The following is a 21,043-nucleotide window of genomic DNA, read 5'->3' on the forward strand; positions in this document are numbered from 1 at the left end:
CTTTTAGAATTTAAGGGATGTTAAGGGATCTCTGCATGTGTGTGTGTGTATATATATATATCTCTCTGTGATTTTTTGGATAGATTGAGTCAGCTTCTCTTTTTCTATTATACATGTATATACATACACACACACGTGTATTTATTTATATGATGTGTTTATGTGTATTTCTACATATAATATGCATCTATATATATATAGATATATGTATGTATACATATATACATCTGTAATGTTTGCTATCATATTCTAGTTCCAAAAATGTTTTAAATATAGAGAGGTAAAACTTCAACTCAGTTCCATAACACTTTACACATTAAAAAAAAAAGTGCAGAGAGAACAGTATGATTTTTTAATTGAATATCTATCTAGCAAAATCGTAGATACCCCATAATCCAGGATAATGTTTCAGGATATGATGTTAGTTAAGCTGGGATAGGAATATTTTTACTTAAAGAGCAGCACCATAACAATAATGCTGTTAGACCTTAGCTTGCAGTTGGGAATAAATAATTGTGTAAATATAGGTTTAAGTGAAGGAAAAATATTGTCTGGCCACATCCTATTATATATATATTTTTGCCTTTTATTTTGTCTTAAATGAGTTTTTTATTTTATTAATTAACATTTTATCTACCTGTGTGTTGCAAGAAGTTGAAAATAATTGGCAATGATTTTATACCTCAAAATACAATAATTGGATTAGTAATTCCTGATAAAAGAAAAACTTACAGTTCTTTAGGATCATGCTAAAGAAGTCGCAGTTCACATAATTAAATCTTAAGGACAAGAAAAGACAATATAAACATTAGTAAGTTGCACTGGATTGCATTAAGTTACATTTTTACTGTTACTTAAATTCTCTGCAATATTTTAAGTAATATAATACTTATGAAGAAAAAAGTAAAGTTGGATCATGGTAGCCTGCAGAATTTGCACTGTTCAATCCCTCAAGATTTTAACAGTAATACTGCTTTTCTGAAAACCGTAGAAATTTTTCTACACAACCACTACCATTTATTTATCATTACATATACTATATAGACTGATTCCAGTAGCTGTCCATAATGGCTGTCATTAAAAGTAAAAAGCTGTGATGACCTTTAAAGATGGGATCTGAATATGCATAAATACACATTTTTTAGTCTGAGAAAAGCTTCTCAGTTAAGCATAATTTTAGAAGTAAGACAGCTTAGTTGTGCATTAGTTATACGCCAGTTATCTTAAATCTGATGCAAATAAAAAATCCCTAAATTAGTCATTTGTCTGTCAAGATTGGCCGATTTAGTTTCATAAACATTATAATGCTAGTTTTGAAAATTACAAATGAGGACTAATATTATCATCATACTCTGGGGAAAAAAAAATAAGATCCAGAGTGCTGAAAATTTTTCTAAAATTAAGTTTCCCAAGGGACAAAAACTTAAATGAATGGAACTGCAGTTTTTCTTCATTGTTAAATAATTCAATTAATAATTTTTCTTCCAATATTGTAACAATAATAATAATTAGAACAATAATAAAGATCTTTTATTAATAGCATACCACCTACAATTTAAACATTTAACCAACAAATATGTTATCTCTAGGTAATCAAGCCAGATGTGATTATATTTCTTAATCATGAAATTCCATTGGTCTAGTTCAATTCCATTTTCTCTGTTATTTTTTCTAGCCATCATTGTTATACTCTCAGGCTTTATGCCAATAAAACTGAGTCAGGAGTCAATGCTGTATAAAGAGGTTGAAACCTCAAAATATTCAAATCTCTTCTTATTTATGAGCACTTCTTTCCAAATTATGTGGGGAAATAATGAGATCATAATGCATGGACTTTGAAAAACACAGATGTTACACAAATACACAACACCAGAAATTGACTGAGATTTGAAGAGAAGCAGTATATATATATTTTTTTTTAATTCTTTTTATAAGAATAGGAATCTTAGACCATGGAAGGTTAATGATTGGTCAAATCTCAACTTTGTAAAAGCTCCATAATAAATTTCTCTAGCAACGTTTTATTCTTGAAGTCAATATGAAAAATATTATTGGAAACTAAATACAGGAGATAGGGAGAGTTATACTAACTTCCCAGCTGAGGATCTGGCATAGTGTCTCATCTATAGATACCAGTTAATGAAGTGCTAAGTGTCATATGATGTATATTTGTAAGTTAAATACTTGTATTGTAACAAAATGCGGTGAGTAATGACTAGAGTCCAAATTAGGGAAATACTGTACGTGTAGGGGATAACGCATGTACCAGTTTTACCTCATCCTTTTATATTCTTGTCAGGTCATGTCGCTCAAAGATGTACAGAAGTGGAACTGCACATGTATATGCATACTGTTATCATTGTGCCTTACATAAAGCCAAAATGTAATCAGACTGGACACTTCTGTTGACTTACATAGTATCTGTCATTTCACTGCAGAATATTCATATTCTTGTGCACATAAGCACAAAGAGACTTTAAAGAGTAAAAGGCTGACACTGCACTTCTTTTCTTAAAAAATCACATTCTCTTTGTGCATGTCAGATATACATGCAGGCTCATAACCAGCTGCAGCTGGCCAGCGTCTCTCTGGCACCACTTGTAGTAATTTACACCCACAATAATGGAAATAAAATAGAACTTTCTGTTTTAAATATGTATTCTTAGAATATTTTTGCTTGGAAACTGTGCGTGTCACTATTCTTTCTGTTTGCTTTGCTGTACTGAAAGCATCATGTGTACTGAAACAGGTGGCAGAGTCAGTGAATCAGCATTTTGAAGTACCACCAGAACTACCAAAGTGGATTATTGAGGATTGAGATTAAAGTAGTGATAAAAATGACAAGCACAAAAATGTTCATCAGCTCAAAGGTACAGTCCTGCTCATTTTGTTGTAAATTATACAAACATATCACTTTGCTAAGTAAAACTGGAGATGATACATCTAGTTACATATTAGAACTGGGTGATAAATGTCAGGGGGTTTAAGATTTGATGGATAGTATTTTTGAACTTGTTGCTGATCCTTCTACAGTTCATTGATACTGCTGTGCAACATTCTTCAAAGCAGTAGTCAAGTCCTCAAGGAAAGTACAGTAATAGCTGAAATACTCATCTACCAGGGGTTTTTTAGCAGCGAAGTTTAAAAAAAAAAAAGTTATTTCATACCTGTGTCAATCTGTTCTTAAATCTGTTTTTACTAAGTGTCACCATTTCCTATTGAAGTGGTGGATATATATTTGAGGAGACAGGAACACAAATCACAAGTGAACATTTGTATAACATTAAAATCCATGTGTTCCAAGTGGTCGGTGGCTGGAGACAGAGATGACACACGCACCCCAAAGCTCCATGGGACAAACAGCCTGTCTTATTGTTGAGAGCCTTCTTATAGAGGGAGTTCAAAGCTGCCAGGTCTCAACAGCTCATTGGTCTGATCCTCTCACAGCCCAGCTCCTGACCAGGGAGATGCCAGCAGCTCCGGATGGAATGTGATACGGGAAGGTCCCTGTCTATCAACCCAGGGCCTGATTTATGAAACCAGGCTGGGTTTCTTATTTATCAGTACAAGCCAGCTTGTACAGTAACATGTTTGGATCAGAAAAATATAATTATGGTACACGTATTTGTATGTTTTGGTGTAACTCACGTCACTGGAGATTGTAGCTGGTATTAGGGAATTTAATTTAATTACCCTGGAAAACCTCATCAGAATGCTGTCATAGTGAAAAATACATAAAGTATTCAGTCTTCTTGTGTCAGATGTACTAAGGCCAACTGATCAATGCAAAATGTTTTGTGCTTGCTTTCATTTTCTTTGAATTCTGTGGCTGTAGTCAGGACAATATTGGGATGGCACACTAGCTTGAAGTGAACAGGAGTAAATTCTAAAAAAAACAGGTTTAATTTGGTTTCAGATTATGGTTTTGCCTATTTGTTTCACCCTGGAATTAATGAAAGCAAAACAGCTAAGAAAGAAAGAAAGAATACTGAAATGTCTACAAGTGAATAAATTAATTAAGCAGATGTTTAACTGTAAAAAAATCAATGTCTCAATATAAAAATATTTTGGCCACGAAAACTATGGCTAATTATCACTACTAGCTTTAAACTGCAAGACATGAGTGCAACATTTTGGGCAAGACCGCTGAGAAAGGGAAACAAATACAGGTGGCTCAGTGAAAGCAGCTGCTCTGTAAAGAACATGTAAAATTTTATTAACTTGAAAAAATTATATAACTTTATAAAACTGTGATGAATGGTGCATTTGAACTAACCATGGGGTTTTTTTTGTTTCATTGTAAGAAATATTTATACAATAAATACATTTTCCATTTCCGTGCACTTTGTTTATATTTCCTGATATAATGCTCTATATACAAGAAATTACATCAGTACAGAAATTTAAGTGAGAATGATGCTTAAACTCAGTGGTGTAGTGAAGGGTGGTGGCAATGAAGTTTCCTTATTTTTGTTTTCCCCACTAAATTTTCTGTTCATCATCTATGAACAAAATAAGTGCCTCAGGTAAAATGTAGAGTGATGAGTGATCCTCATTTCACTGATGGAGAAAAAGAGAGAGAAGGTTAAATATTGTAAGTAGTGAACCAAACTTCATGCAGAGCAGGATTTACTAGTATACAGCATCCTAAACCTGGATATGGCCAGAGGCTAGAGATAGAGAAAAACTACCACAAGCATCCATTCTCCTAAGGAAGAGACAATCTCCCAGATTAAGTTCTGTTTTACATTCAGGCTTGGATTATTGTCAGAATATGTGCCAAAAAGGTGTACAACTGCTATGTGAAAGTCCTATTTTGTAGTAAGGGAGATAGTTTTCTTATCATCAAGTAAAAGTGGATGGCAATAGCCAAGAATGATGTAAGTCTTGCAATGAACTGGCACATTTCCAAAACAGTTTCTCCTAAGAAACTTTGTGGCAAATACATCCTTTTCTTCAGCAGAAATCTCTTGGAATGACTTTTTTTTTAGTATCTCTCTCCTGCTGGAGGAAGAAAAATCCACCTTTTTAGTACAGTGCTCAGAGTGGCTCAGATTATATCCCACACAATTACAGCTTCATTACCTATATAAAAGTTCTTTGCTCAAACTTGGGCTTTCCAGTGCACACAAAAGATGTTTCCTACTATAGGGCACTGATTCATAGCACTGTGTGGTATGCTGGTGATGAAAAATCTGAGCAAAATAGTGGCTTTGATAGGTCTTTGAACCATTGCCAGTATGCTTTCCTTTTGATAAACTATGTCAGCTTATCAAACGATCTCCTTTGATATATTTACATAATGATTAATTGGGGAGAAATGTCTTCAGAGCTTTCTGAAGAAACATAAAATGGGATTCACCGACTCACTCATTCACCTAATTTACTGTTAATGCAGAAGGGGGAGTGAAAAAAAGTTATCTACCTTCTTCTGTTTGAATGATGCAAAGTAGATCAAACTTTGTCACTATTAATACCATTTCCTACTGCCTTTGTGTTGTGCTGATTCAAATTCAAAATGCCTCTGAAACTCCTCTTGACATAGTAACTACTACTTGTCACAAATTATTACTAAAACCTAATATTCATTTTATAGTACCTGTCACAATTTCGAAAGTCAAGTTCCTTAAATATTAAATATTCTGACAGTTGAAAAAATAAACGCAATTGCTCCTTCTCTTCTAAGATTGTACATGTTTTCTTAATTGATATTCAGTTCTAGAATATCTTAAAATAAGGTTAGACCTTCCTACAAAATTCGGCTTATTCTGCCTTTGAGGCCACTGAAGTAACTGCTACACCGACCTTCCTTAGAAAGTTCTGTCTGACTGAGGCATTAATATGGCTCTTTTTATGTTCTGCCTCAAAAGTAGATGAAATTTTTTAGTAGTTTTGATTTCTGTTGTGACACCTCTCCATGCCACTCATGAAATAATCCTTAGAAAATATAACTTCCCTACATGGATAAGCCAAAACATACTTGTTATGTCTATACTTATTCCTGAAAATTACTCAGGTAGATTAATCTCATTCTTCAGATTTTAAGAGGCAAGATTTCTTCATTCATTTCTTAACAGCAAAAGTAATTTACAGGTTTCAGAATCAGATGCCATTCATGGAACTTTTCAGTCTTTATTCAAACAGTCTGTCTCATAATATATTCCTGTGAGTGAGAAGTTCTGATATCAGGCCCTCAAAAATGTGTCTCTTAGTTATTCTCTCACAGTATTTTCTGAAATCTGGCCAAGAGCTTCCCTAACAATCCAGAAAATGGCAGCTTATATGTTCAGAAGGAAAGGGTAGTACTGAAGACCTTCAGAGCTTATATAGTGCATCAGATTTGCTTTTGTTGTAAAATACAGAGATGAGTACTGTTTTCCAAAAAGAGGATGAAGAGTTCTTTGAAGGGGAGATACTGTTTTTGATTCCTTGAAATATATCCCATTCTGTTTCTGTACTTTTTTATATTGAGCTTAACTCATATCTGTCAGTTTGCAACATAGGAAGACAAGACTAAAAAACAGCTAAGAAGCTATACATGAAGCTGGATTATGTTAGAGTATTTCTTAATTTTCATCAGTTCATCTTAGTAGTTACAACAGCGTCAGCTAATACTTGGTTTCCTAGATACAACTTATGTTATTTAAACCATTCTAAAATAGAAGGACACTTGTGAAGGCATTGAATGATTTCCTATGAAATCAAGTTATGGAAGGATACTAAACTATGACACTGTCCCGAAGGACAGCCATGGAGACTTTTTATACACTGGTAAGATTACAGGTAACACCTGCTTTTAGTCTCCTTCATATGCAGAAGGTAATTGTGTACTAGAAGTCTTAAGATTTCCCAACTATTCAAAGCCCCTTGTTCTAGTAATCTTTAAAGAGGTGTTTCTGTGATCTTATGCTTTGGCTGAATGCCCTATATCATCCTAACTTGCAAATCTTAAAATCAGAAGAAGAGACTGTGGAGATGAAAACATCAGTTGGTTTGAGTATGGTGCTAATAACACCAAGGATGCAGGTTTGATCCATTTATGGACCATTCACTTAAGAGGTGGACTCGATGATCCGTGTGAGTCTCTTCCATTTGTGATATTTGGTAGTTCTGTTTCCAAGGCTGTGCCTTTTGAGACTAGCTAGACATGGGTCTTTCATCAGGCAATAGCAACTCTTTTTGAAGAGCTGCGTTTTCCTGCACTGAATGCTCTTTTGGTTTTTTAGGTGCTAAGATTGGTTGTTTTGTATGATAGTTTTAAATATAGATAATATGTGACTATGAGATAGACTTTTTAGTCCTGATAATAATCTCATAGAAAACAGTATAATGGAAGCTTCTGATAAAGTTTGTCGAGGACAACAAGGACAAAGTTCAGAAAGAAACACTTTGCTTTGTAAACTCCTTCTTAGAGAGGAATCCAGGTGAGGCAGGATCCATCCTAGTCTCAGACTTAGTCAAAAGTTTATGTCTAATGGTTTATGTAGGTGTAATTCAGCCTTTATGTAACTTTCTCCAACAGGATTAAGGACAGCAAACCAAACATATTTATGTGAATAAAGTATGTTGGTTTTTGAAATTGATGATGATATAATGATAGTGATTAGACAAAAAAAAAACAAACTTTAATTGGAACTACGTCCTGCGCAGTATATTTATATCTACTACTTTTTTAAAGCAATATTGAAATTATTATATTAAGACCATCAAAATAATTATTAACAGGAGATTTATGTTACTCAACCTTACCAATGACCCTGGGCAACTCTTTCATTCGGTCTCAAGGAGTAGCCTTGAGGTGATGTCCCCACTCAAGGGAGGAATCTCCATGTGCACTCCTAGAAGGAGTGTGTTGCAAGTCCCTGCTGTAACAAGAGGGACTTATACTGTGAGCTTTTATAGTATAAAGTGGTTGGCTGTTGTTCATATGTTTGAAGCCTGCTGTGTCAGCTCAGCAGCCTTTAGATAAATAATGTCTATTACCACTTACTGGTTCCTTTATAAGGATGTCTATATGCTGCATCCTCACTGGTATGAGTTTATGTAGGAAAATGTTGTTCTTCAGATCTTCAGAATGCTTAGCTTTGGGATTGATGTGTTAGGCTGGCCTCAGTGTTCTTTAACAATAAAAAAGCTCCTCCTCTCCATATATAAACAGTAAGTTTGGCAAATGTGGTAAAGTTCAGACTGTTTTATCTCCACTTAGGCAGAGCATCATGCTACATATCAAAGGCAAAAGATGAACAACTGTCAAAAATGTGGTTGAAAATTACTATGCAGAAATTTTATATGTGATACTGTGACTGCAGAACTGGGTTCTGATCTAGCTGTCCTTCTCAGTCTTCTTCAATCTCTGTGGAAAAAAAAATAAATTCTATGTCCTATATTTCTTATTCATAGCTCAAGGCCCCTCATTTTTTCTCAGGTTTACTTGACATAGTTTATCCCTGGTTTCAAATTTTGAGGCTTTTGTCTTTGTCTTTTATCACTGAAATATGGCTCAGAACCGCATTGCTGTGGTAACTTTCCCACAGTCTTTCTGAAAAATATGCCAAGTTGTGATTTATGCTCTTTAGCATCTTTGGCTATTTAAATTCTTCTTGGTAATTACTTTTCTTGCATTTTGCTAGGCTATAAATGGGAATTTCTAATTGTATGAGCTATGTGTCTTGAATTGCCTCATCCAAACATAGGAGAACTAAAATGAAAAAGACTAGGGGTTTATCACAGCAGTACTGTTACTCTACACACCTTTTTAAGGGGCCAAGAGGATTATCACCTGCTAGCAATGCATCAACATAACTTATCAGATATTGCACCCCACTCCCCACCTCCATTATCTGTCTATAAACTTAAAGAACAAATCCCTTGGACTGTTTATATAGGTATACACCTAGATTTTTAATTCTCAGTTTGTGAAAGAGGATACCATTCAGCTTAAGAAATTAAATAGTGTCATATTTTTGTATTTTAGAGGTTTTGAATGCTGTAAACCAGTTCATTTTTCATTTAACTAAAACCTTAGAAGACTCAGTTGTCAATTGCTTGCATGCAGAAAATCTGCTTTGTAATAAGTGCAGGCAAATTCATCCCTGCTGCAACTTTATTGACTTAAAATTAAAATCAGCTTCTGTTAAATGATCCATATGGGGAAATACACAGTTTGATTAATCAAAGGAAAGCATCCTTTTTGATATGTGTTTGTTTTAAACCTTAACTTTTGCTAATACAGGTCTTGCAATTATTGTAATTAAATATGCAAAAAATTCACAGAATTTAAGAGTGGTGTAAATGCTGATGCTGGCTAAATGGTCTAATGAACTGCCAGTGAAGAAGCAGATGTCAAGGCATGTATGAGTGTGGACTGTTTTGTGGTTTACATAACAATACAGGTGATTGTTGTCATAGAGCCAGGTAAGCAAAAAGTGGGGTGCTGTTCACACAAAGGGGCAATCTTTAAGTCAATTTCTATGCTATGTAGTTTGGAGTTTTTAAAATGAAGCAAAAGTATCTTGGCATCCTGATAACTACACAGAGCAAGTTTGGAAAGCTTAAGCATCACCTAATAAATTTTCTGCCATCAGGATTAAAAGTTTTTAAGCTGATATAGCACTCCAAGTCCACTGTAGCTATAGTCAGGTGTTTTCTGCCCTAGATGTGAGATTTTGGACCAAATCTTCAGTCATTTTGAGATTTGTTCTGTTGTAGCTATTTGCTAACTTTGCTGAGTTTTGGTTTTTTTTCTATTTTCAATGTTAGTGATAATGTTATTGTCATCCCAGTGAAGCTAAGGAAATATGAAAGTAAAAGCTCTTTAAAGACATATTCTAGCAGACAGGAACGCAGGGTAATTAAATAATACCCATTTAGTGTTGTGATTCTTTTATATTGGTGGTCATGGAAAGGGGCAGAGGATTTTTTAACCTCCAAAAGGAAGAAAGGTAGATAATAAAATTTAAACCACATATGAAGAGCATAAAAATTGAATTCTAGAAATGGAATATCTAGAGGTATCTGAAGGAAAGTAAGTCTTCTGCTAGAATTATAGTGCATAAATCCAGGACAGATTTCAAGCTGCAGTCTTGTTTATAGTTTGACAGTTGTAGTGATGAAGAAATTGCTGACTGAACTGATGAATGGTGCCACCTTGTATAACTCCCACAGAAGAGCACTGTGCATTGCTTGGAGTGAATGTGTGAGGAAACTCCAATATATTTCACTTAACTGACTTGAAAATAAGTGTTATATTATTGTAGAAACAGAAATCAAGAATAACGGAATTCCACAGGTAAAATTTGAAATATGAAAGATGCATGATTGCTTAGATTTTAAATCTAGCATATTAGTCAATTTTAATGCATTAAAAATGTCAAAAACTTAGAATTTTTTTCAGTCATTTAATAATCAATTTCTTGATTAATATAATATAAAATGAAGGAGGCTGTTTATCAATTAGTATGTATAAGTCACTGATGGAAACTCTAAACTTTGCTTTAATTCTCCCACTAACCATAGATCCTTCATTTACTTATGAGCCATCAAGTAAAACTGGCAAGTTCTTACTAAAATGGAATTCATGATCTGGAGACAGATCATGAATCTCTGTCTTACTAAAAGACAGAGATTCATGAGTTAAGAAAAAGAGTTAGTACTTCAGAAAAAAATATTGCTAAATGTGTTCAGTAAACTAAGTACTTCAAAAAAATACATCATGTGTACAAACATTTTCAAACACTGGTATTTAAAAGAATATAATAGGAATTATAAGTGAAATGAAAAGATTCTTTTGTATTACCTCTGTGTTCAACTTGAAGTCAGCATGTTCTTCATAAAAAGAAAGTGTGTAATGCTTGGGGTTTTTAACAGAAATAAAGGATGAATCCTGAATGCTTGGGCAGCTTGAATGTAGATTTTTGGCATGTTGCATACAAATCTCAATATTGGCATAAAAAAGTGGAAAATAAAAAAGGTTAAAAGCCCCCTGAGATACAGTTCAAATAAAGGAACTCTACATACAGATTTTCTCTCCTTTGAAAATTATTTTTCTGATTTGCTGTTTGTTTGCAACAAAAGATGTTTCATCAGTTACTGTAGAACATAGGTTCAGATGTAATTGAATAAAATACGTGCTTTAAATAAAAGACACTGACAAATATAAGAGAGAAGAGAAATAAGGTGAAAACTTCAAAATCAATAATTCAAGAATTTTAGAGATGACAAAATTTTGTTTCTATAAATCTTAGTCCATCCTTGAGTGTTCATACATTTTGGCATAGCCTTGTTTAATATAGGTGGCATCTGCATCCCTGCATCCCTGTGAGAAGCTGTTTAAGACCTCTCCAGATCTTCCCAGAAACACCCACACCATACAGCATGAAATCTGACAAACAAGATCCTTTTGACATCTTTTATGCAGCTGACTTCTGTGCATCACCATGCCCAAATATATTCTACAGCCCAAAGCGACTACGGTTTGGTACACACATTAATCTTGCTGCAAGGACAGGACACACTGTAAAGAATGCTGGGTCAGAAGCTAACGTGCTCTTCCTGTGTTTCCTGCAGGATCGGGCAAACATTTCATATTTGTGATGTTTCAGGTGGCAGTCAGATGCTGGGCAACATTTGGCTGCTGGACAGTCAGACAAAAGAGCTCATGAGGAGCCTTTGACAGATGAAAGCATCATGTGAACCAGTGGTTTTTCAGGAAACGTGCTGCAGCTTCTGCCTGGTGGTCCAGACTGTGGATTAATACAGGTTATTGGAGATACCATGCTGCTCCTGCTCAGTGGTTATTCTTTATGGGACTTCTGTTGTATTGGTCAGTACAGGGCTAATAGATGACTTTTGGGACTGCATCTTTACTGTAATGCCTCAAATCAAACAGCTGTGACATCAGAACACTGTGTATCTGTGTCTCTATCTCTTCTTTCTTTCCTGGATGTAGTGCAGCATGGTGAGGGGGTATAGACTACTTGCACAAACTTCTGGAAAACACAGTACTTAAGACAGGAGTGATTAGCTCAGGCTAGAACCAAGTAGTACTGCCATAACAGACTGCTTTTCAGGCATTTTTTTTTACATTCTTCTAACTTCCATTACTTCCATTATTCTGAATAGTTTTCTGCAGTCACCAAGTGAAGGTGTTTTGTCTAAGAAGGAATTTACAAATTATGTACTCAGCACAGTCTGCCAGACTACTCCTGTTGACTACAATTCAACCCTGCCTTTCAAGTGGAAAGTTCAAAAATGTCACCACACTTAGCATGGTGACACCTAATTCTAGGAAGGCTTTGATAACACAGCATGGCAGAATGTTGTTGTGTCTGTAAGTGTTCATGCATGAACTGAGATTTTGCAAGTTAAGGTGGCAGTTAAGTCTTATGTGGCCATGTCACAGATACAGTATATGATGTGAATGTGGACCACTCTGCCTGTGGGTGCAAGGACCCTTGTTTACCCTCCAATGCTGACTGTTCACAAAGTCTGCTTGTTTGATGCCACCACACTGTTCTGCACAGTTACTAAAGGATGAATTTATGGGGTCATAAGGAAAAGCTTTGGAATCTGCTTGAGAGTAATTAGATGCAGGCACTGAAATCACATATTTACATAAAATTCAAAATACTGATTTAGATAAAGAGAGAAAAAAATATACACAGTATTTAACTCCATAGTTTTAATTCTGTTGCATTTTAATTAGCTCTTAAATGTGTGGACAAAGGAGTTTTGTTACATATATGGGACTTTATGTTTTTCCCTCAGTTCTTTCTGTACAACAGACCTCACTTTTTTGCAATTTATGAATACCTATATAATTTCCCACCATTTTTTTTTAATTTTTATATTTAAGTAAAAATTCTTTTTTCTTTTTCTTTTCTAGAGGAGGTAATGTTTAGAACTTGGCGTATGACTCTGAGCAGAATTAAGCAACATGTAGTATTTAGCTATGAATTTTTCTACATCTTGAAGCCCATACAAGCATAAAATTGGATTGCAGCAAACTGATTGTTGTGGAAACTAGATATGTCTTTTCTGATTCTGTATATGCATACTTCAAAAACTTTTCAAGGTGCCTCTTATATTGTGTTTTTCAGAGTTAGATCTAAATCTGTTCTTAAATTATGGGTATTTTTTAATTTTTACCACACCATTCTCTAATAAAATTCAGCAGATGCTGTGTCTGAATACTTGCATATTTTGCAATGTAGTTCAGTAAACCAGTGTTTTTTCTTATGATATTGTTTGATAGCTACCTTTGACCTTTTCCACCCAGCTTTACTGGAAAACTACCATGATCTGAGTAAATAAAAGCAAACAAAGGAAGACAAAGGAACACTGAATTGATTTAATTTTTTCCTTTTAATATCTTTCTGATTGGTTAAAATACTGGAGAGGTCGCTCTCCACTTTGGGCGAAATATTTTCTTTGCAGACAGGTGTACCTGTGCTTGAAACTGCATGTATATCTCGTACTTTTTTATCATTTTGCTTACAAATGTTTTGGTCATTTTAAGGAGCATGTGCACATTTGCCATCAAACTGCGCTTTATTGTTTCATATGCAAATTTATATATCCAGGCCTCACAGAACATAGTCATGCAGAATCATTGAGACGGGACCTCTGGAGATCTTCTAGCCTATGTAAAATGAAATTGAGATGCATAAAATAAAAGAAAAAAATGAAATGTTTTTTACTTGTAGAGTCTAGTTGGTAAAAATCACTCTATAAAATTTATTGTAGAACTTCAAGACAGAGAAAAGTGTGTGAATCACTTCCTAATAATTTAGAATAATTATATTTGGTTACAAATATCTAGTAATCTAGTATATATTTTCAGAATACTTGCTAAATAATATCCAAATAGTTTTGATGCAACTATAGCTTGAATTAGAATCTGAGAATCATCAAACCATTTGAGCTGGAAAGGACTCCTAACAAATGTTGGACATTTTTCATTAGATAATGTTGCTCAAATGTACTAAATTATTTTTGTATATACAGGTTTTGTGCTGACTTGCTTATTTTTAGAAATACTTTTCACTCTTTTTTCTTTTTAAGGTGCTGGTGGCTGGTCTCCACTTGTGTCCAATAAATATCAATGGCTTCAGATTGATCTTGGAGAAAGAACTGAGATTACTGCTGTTGCTACTCAAGGTGGTTATGGGAGCTCAGACTGGGTAACAAGCTACCTTCTGATGTTCAGTGACAGTGGACAGAATTGGAAGCAATATCGTCAAGAAGAAAGCATTTGGGTATGTTCTTTCAATAATGAAAATTATGTTTCTGCAAAAGACTTAAAGGCAACTGAACTGCACATTGTTGCAAATCTAAGCAAAGCTGTAGAATATAAAGAACTACACTAAAAATGTTTAGATAATTAACTATACAAAGCAATTTAGCTCTTGAAAAGATGAAAGACAGTAAAAAGCAAACAGACATCAAAAACCAAGCCATAGAAGTACTCCATTAAGACACAAGGAATTATTCTGAGGATTAAAAATGTACTACAAAATTTCTTTTGTCTTACTATGTATGGCAAACTTCTTTTCCCAAAAGTATTGATCCCATTGCAGGAAACTTGGCTTTTAATTACAGTTAAAAAAACAAAACAAAACAAAACAAAACATTCCTTTATTTTTTGTGCATTTTTTGTGCATAAAAACATTTAATATTATTGTAAGAATAAAATGAAACAAACAAAGAAGTTAAAATCTTAACAAGCAAATCCCAGTCCATTTACAAAAAATAAATTAATTAAGCTATATTTAAGTTTTGGTCATTGAATTCAGAGTCTAGTTTCTGATGCTGTAACCTGATGCTTATCTCTGACTCACTTTGTAAATATTAATAATAATTAATAAGCCATTAATAAGATCATAATTTTCTTTATTGCATAAATACAAATGAGAGCAAAGGGTACAACACCTGAGAGATGATGTCCAAGAGTATGAAAAAGTGGACTATATAGTTTTAGAAAAGGGTTGCATCTTTCCTTGATCTCCAATAATTGGCAGCTTGGACTAGAGGGAGAATATTGGAACTTGTGTTATATTATTGTAGCCTGTCAAGTGAATTCTGTTCTCTGTGCATAGAGCTGATTAATTTCTAAATTTTTCTAAGCCTTAGAGTTCACTTATTTCTTGCTGCAGTTAAACATTATGTTAAAATGTATTTCATTTTATGCGTTTTGATTTTGTTGACTTTTAATTCAAAATGTTCTTGTCATTCTTACTGTCAAAACCCGTCTATGGTATAATGAGATTATGCAGTGTTTTACTTGTTGCATAATTATCCTGCTTTTTAAATTTGCTACATACTTTCGCTTCAGATTGTGTTTTCATAACAAAGCGAAATAAATGAGTTTCTAATCCATATGGCTGTGGGGAGTAAGAAAATCAATCAATTTACAAATGTTAAATGAGCATAAGCTGCTACGATATTGTCTTTGCTCATCTTAAGACAGACTGACAAAACCTATCTGAGAGGTAGGGCAGCTTGGTCTCTAACATGACTGCTCTTTTGAAATCTGATATTGGTATTGCAAACAGTGATGCAGATTGTTATTTCTTGAATACTGCCACCAGTTAAATATCAAATGAAAGTTAAGGAAAATAGCTAAATGCTGATGCAGACATTGGATAAAGGGGGTTGTTAGATCTATAGGAGTGAAAAAGTGAAGCTTCAATTCCATCATCTCAAACTTAATAAAAAATGATTATTTTAATGATTGCAATGCAGATTGAAGGTATGGCTTGCAGGCAGTAATGAATAATTCAAGAATGCAAACCATCAAATTCAGGGCAGTCTATTGATCTTTTTTATGCATCTTTATTTAGGAGTTCTGCTTCTAGGGGAATATATTTTCTCTTTTCTAAACTAATACACAGATGTAGTCTCGAAGTGAAACTCTTAAATCCCTATTTATTTTATAGATTTTCTCTGACTGTTATCTCTTTATGCTGACTTCTTAAATGACATGCTCAAGTTCATTAAGACAAGAACCTCCAACATTTTATAAAATCTACTGTGTTACTGTGTCATTTCTATCCTATGTTTAACTGAGTCATTGGCCTGTTACAAGGCTACTGACCAGAGATAACATTTAGGGTTTTCCTAATACTACTCTGCATTAGAATGATGGAAGTTGTCCAATTCTAAGGGCCCTGTGTTGAAATCTTCACTAGACAAAAGAATTTTTACTTCATAATCACTTTTTGTAGACTTAAATAGAGATAATCTCTTGTCTGCAAGTTCACTGCTTCCTAATTTCTATATATCTTTTCAGAAGATAGTTTTGAATTGTCTTTATTTCCTTATGGCTTATCTTAAGGTTCTGAAGCTCCTGTCACTGTGCAGCTATAACAGCTTTTTCATCCTCTGTAAAAATTTTAGAAAAGCTGAGGTGAAAGAATATTGTCTACGCATCTGCAAATTATCTAGTTATCAAAACTCTCTCAATAGTCAGTGAAGTGGGTAGTTTTTTCCAAGGCCGGCTCCTCTGACCATAGGTGTCTTGCTTAGTTTGAAATGAACCATGTTTCACCTTCCTTTGCCTATAAAACTTCATTGTGTGTTAGTGATTAATTTGGCTGTAAAAATTCTGATGTTAGATGAGATTATCCTCTGTCCCTTCCCTGCTGCTAATTATTAAATATTTGTTTTCACTTTTCTATATATTGGGAATTGGTTTAGAAGGCGTCATGGTGACTAGTGTTTATTCCGGCAATATATTTTGCTCAGTGTTCTCGTTTTTCTGTTGTACCGATGTCCTAAATGTATGCCTTACTTGCTGTCTCATAACTGGAGGAAGTCTGTATTTTATGTGGATTTTATTTATTGCTTAAAGTAATTTAATTACTAGAGGAGTTTTTGAAGGACTAACTCCATTATTTTTAATTCCTAGGACTCCTGTCACTATAGATAAAGTATTGTTAAGTATTTTTAGCTATTTGTTCTACAATAGAGTTTTTCTTACTTCAGCCATACAATTTGATTTCTGCTCTCAGTGATAGTACTGTCACTATCTTTTTAAAGTTAACTGTAAGTATTTTCTGCCCTCTTCTTGGTATTTATGGTAAGATTCTTTCAGTCAGACCTTAGTAGAATCAATATTTTTATCTCTTTTAGTAATTGATACAGTTCCAGTCAAGTTATAATTCTCAAGTGAAATAGTTGTTATTAGTGGTAAAACACATGTTTTTTCACAGAAATAATTCCCTTTGATAATGATTAGTTGAATTTTGGAAAGAAATTAATTCAACTCAATATTATATTGTCTTTAATTTTACCATAAATATGGAAGTGTTAGAACAACACATGCCGTGCCTTTTTATATTCAATCTTTTTATTGTGTTCCTATTAATTAGGATGTAGTTTCAGATGCAGTAGAGTTCAAACTCCCAAACCCAATCTTTTGCCCTGTTCTTTTTTTACCTTTAAAATGAACAGAGGCCTCAAATCTCTTTGTGCATTTTCAGATTTTTTCCTCTGGATATGATTATTCTTTTCACTTTTCTTCTGTCAGACATCAGGTGGTATACAGTAAAACATCATAAAAATATATGTTAAGTTTTGATCAAGAACTTCTAGGAGATCTTATGTCTGTAAATACTACCTTTATTAGAGGTATTGCTATTCATTTGGCCTCTTGATTTGTATTTGTATTCTTTCTCTTAATTCTAGGTATCATCACTTGTATATTGGTTGTGAAGAATCTCCTCTTGTAATTATATTTATCTGTTTGGGGCTGTGTACACTGATCCTTTCAACTAGTATAATTTCTGGGTTTACCTAAATTCATAGTTTATCACAAGAGTTTTTGTGCTGTACTCTCTCTTTGACATTACTAATGGCTCATCTTTTAAAAGGAGAGTAATAAGATAAAGAGATTAAAAGAGAGGAGTTAAGAGGGGGAAGAAGTATAGCAATTCACAGTTTGAATAACAAGTTTTCCATGGCTGACAATTTCAGTGAAAACATGAGTCATCTAACTCATGGAGAAAAGCATCTCAATGTTATTAATTAGCAAGAGTTTTGAGGAACAAAATAAGTGCAATTCCTCTTTGATTTATTGTTGACTATTTCTTCTCTGACACACCTTTGGAAATGCACATTTATTCAGCCTTCAGTTTTGTGAATTTTATTTTTTTTTCCTGTAAGAATAGTGATTTATCCATTCCACAGCTGGAATTGAGTTTTCATTTTTATTTGTTTTGAATCTTCCCTTTAAAAATTATTTCCAAAGAGAGAAATTAAAACTAATAGACAAAAATAGCTAAAATGTGGGAAAATTATGACTATTTTAGTAAATTCTCTTTTAGAAAACAAATTTGTTTATATCTGTTTATTTTTGTACATACATTTAGGTTCTGAGGTCTGCTGGTTGTTTAATTAAACTTAGCCGAAGTTAAAACTGTAAGTTTGTTTTATCGTAATATATGCAACCCTGTGAATTTGCACAGAAGTATTTTCAATGTAACAGTTACTATTCTAATGGTATGGAGCATAATTTTATGGATGGTGAAGAATAAATTGTTTATGCATTGCTACACATATTCACAACTTTCTTTTTAAAGGAGTAGGGGCTTTTTATTTTATTGGAGATTTCTCATGGTGTAAAACAACTCACAATTATGCAAAGTTGAAGGTTAAGAAATACTGAATCACAGGTATTCTGTGATATTCACATTGTGAATTTAGAGAATGCACTATTTTGGTAAAGCTGGTGACTATCTTAGACTCAGTGATTCGTATTTGCTATGATCCTCCCCCTTAGAGAGCAGAGTCATCATTCTTGGTCATAATTTGCTTCACTTTAGTAGCAAAAGACTGCTACTTTTATATATGCTACTTTTTTGGACTTCAGCTAATTACTTTTTGAACCCAGAAGTTTTTTCTGTTGTTTCCTTCTGCAAGCCAAGTCATAGATAATTTCAATTGGTACTCGATCACTACATTTTCCATAGGTACAGTTTTGGAGTATTGTGACTTCAGACTGCCTGACACTTCTTTTTTTAGTCACAGGAAAGAGAGAAACCTCTTTATCTATGAATTAAAATGGAGCATATAGTAATGACCCCCATGGGGACCCACACTGGACCCTAGAGCAGCTGAAGGACTGCAGTCTGTGGAGAGGACGCATGCTGAAGTACAGAAGAGTGTGAGGAGTCACCCCCTTAAAGAGGAAATATATGACAGAAACCACTTCTCATGGAAGGTATCCCTGCCCATGGCAGGGGTGTTTGGACTAGGAGATCTTTACGATCTCTTAATACAACTGGCCCCAGTCCATCAGTCCAGCCTATATGGATCCCTCTGTAGAGTTTTCTACCCTCCAGCATATCAACACATCTGCCCAGCTTGCTGCTATCTGTGAACTGATTGAGGGGGCATTTGATGGTTTTTGTTTTGACTGGGGAAAGATGTAGGGGAATGCAGGAAGAGACAGGGAAAAAACAAAGGAGGAGAATAATCTTAACTTGAGGTATAAAAGGAGCTTCAAGGGAAATATGAAAAATTAAGTATGAAGAAAGAAATACAAAAAATCTTGGATGGAATAATACAGGCAGGCGACTACTGTGCAAATGCCTTTGTGAAATTGTTTGCATGCATAAACTTCCACTTATGAGGACATTTTAATATTTATTTAGGACATTTAAAACATTAAATTTCTGAACTTTCTTTATGAGCTTTTGCATTTCTACGTCTATTTCAAAAGCATTCTGACCGCAGTGCTATTTTTAGACACTTAAATAGCAATCTAATAAGGCTAATTTTGCAGTCACAATGATTAATGTACTGTATAAAATATCTTATATTAGGTGAAAAGATGAATGCATGTATCAAGGTTAACCTGTCCCCGACTATTTAAGATAAGTTAAAAGGAAGGAAAAAAAGAGAAACATCAGCAAAAATTGTAGTGCCTTAAATAAAACCTATATAATTTTTGTGGGTAAATATTAAAGGAATTGTTAATGTCAAAACTGGTAAAGTATATATTGACACTATGTATAATATGTCAGACCATATTGTGGAAAAAAAACCTAGAACACACACAGATTTAAAAAATGTGTATAACCAAGGACAGCAAGATACCTTGAAAATATGCAAATACAGCAGTGTGCGGAAGTAAATACTCTAGATTCAGACATTCGCAGGTTATTTTAAATATGTGTGTTAATGTTGCAGTCATTAAATTAGCAGCAGCTTTGGGAAACAAACGTAAATGTGTTGGGATGATACTTTTTTATTTTAAAGATTTCCGCTATGCAAACTACTGTGTACCAAAATTGGTTTCTGGGACAGATCTTGATCAGGACATTTTCCAGACAGTTTCCAGCTGCATCATAAGCAATAGCAAAGCAGCTACAACTTTGTATATTTGGGTACTACAAGAGAAACAACAACCTTTGGGTTCTTTGCTTCTGCCTTTTCTGCATGTTTAGTGAGTTTGCCCTATAAATGACTTTGCACTTCTAAGATGCAGAAATCCTATAAATGATGGTGCTATTATCTTGAGTCTTTTTTTGTAAGTTAAAAATAATACTTTTTCATTAATGTAATTATTTTCTTTAGATCTCTGATTATCTGTACTCTAACTTATTATCTCTAAATATATTGGTGCTTGTACATTATTTTTCTATTAAAATAATTCACTCTGATATATCATGAATTATTTTGTATTGCCTTTACCTATTGATTATCTTAATTACATTGTAATATTCATATGTGTGTGGAAAATGCCATAGCAAGCATTAGAACTACAAAAAAAAAAAAAATTAGTTCTTTGTCTCTCCTCTCAGGTGTTGGCTGCTCTAGAGTGTTACTGCACTGATCCCTATCATTTTCATTCTAATATGAGAATCTTGTGCTTGAACACATATGCCTGCCTGAAAATGACTTATGATGGATGAAGAAAATTGTGCTATGGCTGGGAAAATATTGTCCCTATTTTCTGCAACAGACAGATTGTGTGCTTGAAAAAATCAAGCTGCCTTTGAAGAAAGCATTTCATCTTTATAATCAGAACAGAGTGTGTTCA

The 21,043-nt window shown here is 33.9% G+C and overlaps 1 protein-coding gene across 2 annotated transcripts in view; it reads left to right on the forward strand.

The window, feature by feature from the left end:
* CNTNAP4 (contactin associated protein family member 4) overlaps window positions 1-21,043 on the forward strand; it is a 202,945-nt gene that overhangs the window by 61,529 nt on the left and 120,373 nt on the right. For both annotated transcript variants that reach the window (XM_071424786.1, XM_071424787.1), the window contains exon 3: window positions 14,062-14,255. In XM_071424786.1, coding sequence (XP_071280887.1) covers window positions 14,062-14,255 — 194 coding nt within the window. The remainder of the gene's footprint in view (window positions 1-14,061; window positions 14,256-21,043) is intronic.

This window comes from Agelaius tricolor, unplaced genomic scaffold (assembly GCF_023055355.1).
Source record: "Agelaius tricolor isolate 1412-34295 unplaced genomic scaffold, bAgeTri1.0.p SCAF_4, whole genome shotgun sequence".
Taxonomy (NCBI): Eukaryota; Metazoa; Chordata; class Aves; order Passeriformes; family Icteridae; genus Agelaius; species Agelaius tricolor.